Source organism: Nothobranchius furzeri, chromosome 14 (assembly GCF_043380555.1).
Source record: "Nothobranchius furzeri strain GRZ-AD chromosome 14, NfurGRZ-RIMD1, whole genome shotgun sequence".
NCBI classification, from domain to species: domain Eukaryota; kingdom Metazoa; phylum Chordata; class Actinopteri; order Cyprinodontiformes; family Nothobranchiidae; genus Nothobranchius; species Nothobranchius furzeri.
In genome coordinates, this window is record NC_091754.1 from 34542337 (window position 1) to 34551219 (window position 8883).

General features: G+C 43.5%; 1 protein-coding gene across 1 annotated transcript; it reads right to left on the minus strand.

Moving 5' to 3' along the window:
- Positions 1–6634: 6634 nt before the first annotated feature.
- Positions 6635–8114, minus strand: LOC129160007 (olfactory receptor 11A1-like). Its single transcript, XM_054737149.1, has 2 exons — positions 7200–8114; positions 6635–6715 (listed from the first exon to the last, which is right to left on the minus strand). The coding sequence occupies exons 1-2, from the start codon at positions 8103–8105 to the stop codon at positions 6635–6637; spliced, it is 987 nt and encodes a 328-aa protein (XP_054593124.1). The 5' UTR covers positions 8106–8114.
- Between the last annotated feature and the right edge of the window lie 769 nt (positions 8115–8883).

The window sequence follows — 8883 nt, forward strand, 5'->3', positions numbered from 1 at the left end:
ATACATTTATATACTTATTCCATCTTATTCACATGAAGGCGTCATATTTTAGCTACTCACACACACATCTATGGGTGCACTAAGATTTGTCTCATGGAACGTACATGGAGCTGGCTCCATAGAGAAAATATTAAAGATTTTTGATCAGCTAAAGAGAGTGCAAGCAGATGCAATATTGTTACAAGAAACTCATAGATCTGCCACATCCGCAGATTAACTTAAAACACCTGAGTTTCCCAGCATGTTCTCTGCCTGCTATAACTCTAGGCAAAGAGGTGTAGCTATTTTAATACACAAAAACATAAATTTCACAGTATTGGACACAGTCTCTGATCCAGAGGGTAGATTTATAATGTTAAAAATATCTGTACAGAACCAAAGCTTATGTATTGTCAGCATATACTGTCCAAATATTGATGACCCTCCATTCTTTCATAATTTTTTCTCTGTACTCTCCGAACACTTGGACTGTCCACTTATACTTGGAGGTGATTTTAATTTTTGGATGAATTCCTTAACAGACAGGCTCAGTACAGCTGGGACTCAGCGCAATTGGCAATCCACTAATAATGTTAAACAGTACATGAGTGATTATGGGCTTTGTGATGCATGGCGATCTCTTCATCCTAACCGTAGAGAGTATACTTTTTTCTCACACATCCCACACTCTCATTCACGTTTGGATTATTTTCTAGTCAGCTGCTCATTGTTGGCTGACATTTCAGACATTGAGATACACCCAATAGTTGTCAGCGACCATGCTCCGGTCTCATTAACTCTGGTAAATAAGAAGACAATCCCACCAAGCAAAAGCTGGAGGTTTAATACATCACTGCTCAAAGACGAAGGTTTTATAGATTTTTTTTAAAAAGGAGTGGGCTTTATATTTAGAACATAATGACCTGCCTGGAACATCAGCATCTATTCTCTGGGAGGCAGGAAAGGCAGTGATGAGAGGTAAAATTATCTCTTTCTCATCACATAAGAAAAAAATGGAAAACAAACATATTCAGGAGTTAGAAGAAATCATTAAGTCTTTAGAGGCATCCACAGAAGAGGAGTTAATGAGCAAATTACGTAAAGCTAAATTAGAACTTCATGGAATTATTGACAAAAAGACACAATTTTTAGCACAAAGACTACGAATAGAAAACTTTGAACATAGTAATAAATCAGGTAAATTTTTGGCTAGCCAGTTAAAAATAAATAAAAGAAAACTACCATATCTGCTGTTACAGACTCAACCGGGAATATAGTTTATGACCCTGAAAGCCTAAACAACACCTTCAGAGACTTTTACCAAACTTTGTACTCACCACAGATAAACCCATCAAATAACGAGATCAATGAGTTCTTTGACAGGATAACACTTCCTAAATTATCAGACAGCCAAGTTACAATCCTGGACTCGCCACTAACCTCAGCCAACTCCAACTCCAGGAGGCCCTTAAATCCATGACGAACAGGAAAGCTCCAGGTCCAGACGGGTTCCCAGTAGAGTTCTACAAAGAATTCTGGATCATTCTGGCTCCAATATTTTTCAGAATGGTGAGGGAAATCGAAGAGAGCGGCAGATTACAGCCAAACATGAACTCAGCCAATATCAGTCTCTTGTTAAAACCAGGCAAAGACCCTGCATTTCGTACCAGCTATCACCCAATTTCCCTTATTAATGTTGATCTCAAAATAATTTGTAAAGCCCTGGCAAAAAGATTAGAGAAGGTAACCCCCTTAATAATACACCCTGACCAAACTGGTTTCATTAAGGGTAGACAGTCATCCACAAACTCATGTAGGTTACTTAATTTGATAGATTTCTCTTACAGTAGAAACATAGAAACTAGCATATTATCTCTAGATGCAGAAAAAGCTTTTGAAAGAGTTAACTGGAAGTTCTTATTTGCAACTTTACACAAATTTGGCTTTGGGAACTTCTTCACAAACTGACTACAAACATTATACAGTTCGCCAACTGCACGTGTCAGGACGAACGACCAAATATCATCTAGCTTCTGTCTTCAGAGGGCGACCAGGCAGGGATGCCCACTCTCCCCCTCACTGTTTGCTATCTTTATCGAACCACTAGCGCCAGCAATTAGGCAAACAACATGTATTAAAGGGATAAAGTGTAACAAAATAGAACATAAGATAAGTCTTTATGCAGATGATGTTTTACTCTTTCTCCGGATTTCTCAATCGTCTCTCTCTCATTCAATAGAACTGATAAACTCTTTTTCACAAGTTTCAGATTGCTCTATAAACTGGTTAAAATCCACAGTTCTACCAATTAATTTCTCTTTTGTCAATTTACTTAATACACAATTGGAGTCAGGGAATATCACATACCTGGGAATTAATGTCTCTCCCAAGTTAGCAGATCTAACCCAACTAAACTACATCCCACTTTTAAAGAAAGTGGAAGATGATCTTGCAAGATGGAAATCCGTACCATTATCACTCATGGGGAGAGTTGCTACAATTAAAATGATGGTCTTACCCAGAATAAATGACTTCTTTTCAATGATCCCAAACAAACCACCAGCTTACTGGTTTAAATCTCTGGACTCCTCAATTACCAAATTTCTTTGGCAGGATAAACCTCCACAAATTAGCTTAAAAACGCTTCAGAAGACCAAAGACAGAGGAGGACTGGATTTACGCAACTTTTATTATTATTTCTTAGCCAACAGGCTGCAATATATACCAAGATGGTTGCAACATAACCCACTAGATGAGTCCTGGTTAGATATAGAACAGACACTTTGTAATACGATAGAGCTTTCAGACTTACCATTTATTAGCTCAAGCATAAGGAAACATGAAGGCTTCAAAAGTATTAGTATCAGCACCTCTCTGACAGCATGGTGGGAGTATCTTAAAATGACAGAGTCTTCACTAGTACAATGCAGACGCACACCTATCTGGAATAATCGTGATATTTTGCAAAATAATAAAATGATGAACCTTCCGGACTGGAAAAACAAAGGAATCCTATACCTGGAACACATATATGAAGGATTGGACTTCATCCCCTTTAATAGAATAGTCTCCCAATTTGGAATAGATAAGAATGGCTTTTTAGAATACCACCAAATTAAATCTGTAGTAAAACAAAAATTTAAGCTCAATAAAATAGAATTACAAACACCACCAAGGGTATTAGACTTCTATAATCTCAACACCCCCAAACTACTGTCTAAAGTATATGACACTGTCCAAAATAGACGATAGAATAGTAATCCCTATTGAAAAATGGGAGGTGGATCTATCAGTCAGCTTTGACCAGAACTTCTGGTCCCAAACTTGTTTAAAAACTTTTAAAATGATCAGACACTCCAATTTACAATTATTTCAGTACAAAATTCTACACAGAGTACACTATACAGGTCATCGGATGTTCAAGATGGGGTTTGTGTCATCTGACACCTGTACACAATGCACAAACAACGTTCTTGACAATTACATTCATGCACTGTGGTCCTGTCCACCTGTCCAGGTATTTTGGGGTAGAGTGTGTGAAGACCTGTCAAAGTCTCTGAAATGTCATATCCCAACCACCCCCTCTCTTTGTTTACTGGGAAACCTGGACGATGTCCCGATTGAAAAATCTTTGGTTCACGTGGTTCTGACTGCCATATGCATCGCTAAGAAAACTATCCTCTTGAATTGGAAAAATAGAGAAACTCTCTGCATTAACCAGTATAGAAATCTTTTGTTAGATCATATTGCACTTGATATAGCCTCTGCTTCCACTTCAGATCAATCTCTCTGGGCTCCTTTGATCGGTTCCATCACATAGCGAGGGTGGGGGGCCGTTGATGTTGTCCTGCGGGATGGTGGGGGTGGGGTGGGGGGGATGGGGGGTCTGAGTTTGGAGTATCCGGATGTTCCCTGGAGGTGGGTTCACTGGGGGTGTCTGGGACTGGGGGGCCGTTGCCCCCCTCTGGAGGTGCTTGGGTTGCCTCGGGGGGTGGACTACTGGCGGTTGTGAGTGGGGCCCCTTGGGGATCTTGGCGGCAGCCATGGGTCACTGCCTGGCAGCTGCATTGCCCGTGGGCGGGTCTGGGTGGGGGCCTGGGGGCTCAGGGTTTGGGGGTGGCCGGCCCTGGGTGGGGATCTGGGCGGGGCCTTGGGGGTCGGGTCCTGACATGTATGCTGCCGGGAAGAAGGCAGGAACATGCAGCAGTACCTGGCCCGGGTTCGGGGGCCTCAGGTAGACCTTGGCTCCTCTGCCGTTCCATCACAGGGGAGGGGGACGTCCAGGAGGGGGAGGACCCAACCTTACCTGGATGTCCCATGTCTTATATATTCTGGAAGTTGTGCAAATGCAGGGATGGGCATAGATATTCTGCTGGGGTGGGGCTGGGTTGGTGCCCTCGGACTCCGTGAGGCTCTGAAATGCTGCTGCTTTGGGCCCTGGCAGGATGGGCTGGGGTCTCCATGCCCTGGGTGCCAGTTTGACAACAGAGGTGCCTATTGGGGCCAGTAGGGGAGCTAGCTCCCTGGAGGGCTAAGCCCAACCAGCCATTCCTCCCCATCCCCGCATGTTTCTATCCTCCTGCTCCCTCACATCATCACACAAACATACACATAGGACCTTGGGGTTGGGCAAGTCAGGGAGTGCGGGTATGGACCCCAATTCCGCATTCCTGTGGCAAACTGCCCCCCCAATTTTATTTGCACCTTATACACTTCCACTGACGACATTCCACACAAACACACACTTAGGGCTTGGGAGTGAGCACATTCAACGGCATTCGGCAGGGGGATATCTCAGCCTCCTCCCGGGTGCCGGTGCCCACTTCCAATTTTAAACCGCACTTAGACACCGGGGGCTGAGGGTGTAAGTGGGGTGGTGCGGTGGCATCAGCTGGCATAGGCCAGATGATGCCCGCACTGTCCGCTCACCACAGCAATGGAATACACCTCATGATCACACAACACTATATTGCAGCAGGTGGAGGGAGACTAGGGGTCTTAGCCACCTCTGTTGTTGCTTGGCTTCCTGGGGCTGGAGGCTAGGAGGGAGATCTGGCTGTCCGGTTGGGGTCTGGGGTGGTAGATTGCTGTGCTCAGCGTTGGGCGGGGGAGCCTGCTCATCAGTACCCCAGCAGAAAGGGTCAAACTCTGGTTACCGGTGATGGTTGTACCCAATGTGCAGCAGTACCGGGTCCAGAGTGAATAGGGTGCGTATGGGGAGCATGAGTGGGTGTCCGGCGTGCATTTTTGTAAGTCTTTGGTTGTATGTGTATGTGTGAGCATGAGGGAGGGAGTGTGTGACTGTGTTTGTGTATGACTGTATATGTCAGGTGGGGCCTTTGACTCCTCCCCTCTCCTGGAACTTCTTTTGATGATATAGATCTTCGTCCCCCCTCCCCCTGCCACACCTGGTGTGAGGGGTTGTGCCTTGGTCTGCCTGAGTATTCGTGGCAACCGGGTCTGGGGGTTTAAAATTTTGGCATCTGCCTGATAGATCCCGGTGGCTGCCTGGTGGGGTCTGGGTCCCTGGGCTCTGCTGGGTCCCCGGCGGGGGTGGTCGCCCCTGGGTCCCGGGTCGCTGGGTCCCGGGCTCGGCCGGCTAGGGGTTGGGAGGCTGCGGGCGGGCCTGAGGGCTTGCCGCTGATGTCTCCCGGGACTCTGCCGGCTGCTGGTTGTGGCCCCCCGGGGCGATCCTCTGTGCCACTCGAGGGGGGCGGGGGCCTTTCTGGTTGCAGTCTCCTTGGGGATCCTGTGTTCTGGGGCAGCGCCTGGATCTCTGAGACTTGGAGCTCCCCCCGTCTCCTGCGCATCTTTGGGGGGCGGATCTGTGGTCCCTCACACTCTCTGTTGGACGCTCCTATGGAGAAACCTTGCATAAACAAGCGCGTGTACACACACAGGTGCTCACATGGTGCTCTCAAAGGTATGGGTTTGGGCACGTTAAACACAGGTCTTAAGACTATGGTGGGCACTTAATGCACTGTGATTCTTCAGCTGAGCAATGTTGATTATATATTTCTTCATCAAGTTGACGCAGTGATAGCTTGATCTTGTTGTATTATTGTTGCGTCCCATTTGTTTTGCCCTTTTGCTTTTTTTTTTTGTCTTTTTCTGCAGGTCTAGAAGCAGACTCTTGTTCATTATTGTTTATTTTTGTGGAACCCCCCCCCCCCCCCCTCCCCACCTTTTCTCTTCCTTTCTCTTTTTCCGTGTCTGGTCGGAATTACAAAGCATTCAAAAACAATAACAATAAAGTATCAGGTGTGACATTAAAAGCAGACACTTTAATGCTCCAGCTGAGAGTAAATCTGTAAGGCTTGTTACCAGCATTCAGACATCAATTCTGCTTGCTTCACAGCCAGACAGGACACGGTTAAAAAAAAAAGTGGTGTGTATGTTCAGACAAAATATTCCCTTGATGATGTTATTGCACTTAAATGTTGAACCTTTTAATTGAATATGTGGCGTGATGATAATTTGTTACACCATTTGAGCAGCTTGAGCATGGCGTTGTGTCAGTGTGTTAGGGAGGGAAAAAAAGAACTGTGCAGCAGCCACAGACTCATACTAATACATATCTGATACATGATCTGCAGGCCAAATATAAATATAAAGATCTGAGGGACTGTTTTTGACACTCGTGATCTAAATGGCATCAAACTTTGTCTAAGCAGGCTACATCTTTCTGCTGAATGCCTTTAACATTAACATTTGCCCCAACCTTTTCCCCTCCCGACTGAAAAAGAATGGTCACACTGTGTTTTAGAAAGTAATTTATTATCATTTTTAAGCTTAATAAGAAAAACACACAAATGAAACACATTGTTGTGCATTACAGAGCTCATGGTGGACTTTTACGTGGATCCAAGCCTCAGAATCATTTTGCCCTGGCCATGAACAATCCATGCTCATTAGATTCATGGGCTTGGTTGAAGATGTCAGTGGACAGCAAAACACATATGAATGCAAAGCCATTAAATAAATAATTTGTATTTTGTAATTTGAATTTCTTTTATTGTTGATTTATTCAATATATTTACATACAACTGTACAATGTTCAGCGCTTTGGGCTTCCTGACAGGGTAGCGGAAGGCGCTTTATAAATAAAGCTTTGATTGATTGATTGATTGATTGAAATAAAAAGTATGTAATAGTTTAAATAACTAGACACATTTTAAAATCTGTATATACATAGTGACCATTTAACTACTTTTCTCTACCTTGGCTTGACAGAGCAGTCTTTTGAGGTGTTTATAGATCTCTTTCATTTTTATTCCATATATGATTGGATTGCCAAGAGGATTGTACATAATCATTTGTACTGTCATAACAAAACGTGAGATATTTGAAATATCAGAATCCAGTCTAACTATAGTCATTTCAAAGGTAAGCAAGCACGAATAATTTATTAAGACCAGCAGGTGAGGTAAACAGGTGTTCGCAACCTTCTTCCTGACTTGTCCACACCTTTTATAAGTTGTTATGAATATCATTGTGTATGTAAAGAGTATAAAAAGCAAAGGAAGCAAGTTAATATTGACCAGAATAACTAAACCAAACATTAACAGTGCTCTGGAAGTCACACATAAAATTTGGTTAATTGAATTGTTGCAGAATATACCTTTCAAAGTAAAGCTACACAGCTGGGTTTGAGCATTTCCTATGACTGGCACAGCAAAGTGACAAACAGGTAAAAGCCAGGATAAAACCAGCAAAATGATCACAGTGGCTTTTCTCATGATTGTTGGATAATGCAGAGGTTTACATATAGACACATATCTGTCATAGGCCATGGCTGCCAACAGCAAGAACTCTGAACCATATAGAGAATAAAAAACACAAACCTGAAAGAGACAGGCTTGATAAGATATGATCTGTTTATCAGATAGAAAGTCAAACAAGAGTTTTGGATAGACCACCGTGCTGAAAAGAACAGAGTTGATCAACAGAGCAGCAATAAATACATACATCGGCTCGTGAAGGTCTTTGTGAACCACAATGAGATAAACAATGGTAAAATTGCTGCTTAAAATTAAAATATATGCCATAAGCATGATGACAAAATAAAGGAACCTGTATTTTTCCACCTCCACATGACCATCAAGAGTAATGTATGTTACATTCATCTCAGAATTCTAAAGAACAGGTAAAAAATTAAAACTTAATACAACCAGCAGATAGTTTACCAGGAGCGCACACAAGGACTTCAGATACCTACATTTGTTTAGTGAGTGTGGTGTGTTCAGCTGAAGACTGGAGACCAACTATTTAAAGAGTTCTCTATCCACCATGGATCTCATTATGGGTTCGTGTGGAGAAAACAATAACAACAACAAATTGACAGGTTTGTTTTAAAGAACGATTTCTTTACTTGTCTTATCTACAAAAAGAGAAAAAAAACACCACTCATCTGTAAGAAGGTGCTGGATAAAGCGTTGAGTTCATTTAGGGGGGAAAATCCACACACTTCTATCTGCAAGAGTAAATATTTATTGATCAAGCTTTCGGTCAGAATCACTCCTGATGAAGGTCTCTGACTGAAAGCTTGATCAATAAACATTTATTCTTGCAGATGGAAAAGTGCAGATTTTTTTCAGGCATTCTTTTGTAAAAGGCACTTGGTACCAGGGCAGCCTAGGTCGCAGGTCCTCCTTGAACCGTCACCTTATCGTGGTGGAGGAGTTTGAGTGCCCTAGTGATCCTAGGAGCTATGTTGTCTGGGGCACTTTGTGCCCCTGGTAGGGTCTCCCATGACAAATTGATCTTAGGTGAAGGGTGACACAAAGAACGGTTCAGAGGATCTTTCATGGATAAACTATCAAGGAGTCGGAGTACCCGGCCGGGAGGGTTACCGGGGTCCCACCCTGGAGTTGGGGCCCGTGAGCGAGCGCCTGGTGGCCAGGC

Excerpts from the sequence above, each read along its gene's own strand:
- LOC129160007 (XM_054737149.1), bottom strand. The coding sequence starts at position 8,105 with ATGAATGTAACATACATTACTCTTGATGGTCATGTGGAGGTGGAAAAA. Across the intron at positions 6,716-7,199 it reads GACTGCTCTGTCAAGCCAAG|TCGGGAGGGGAAAAGGTTGG; the intron begins GTAGAGAAAAGT and ends ATTCTTTTTCAG.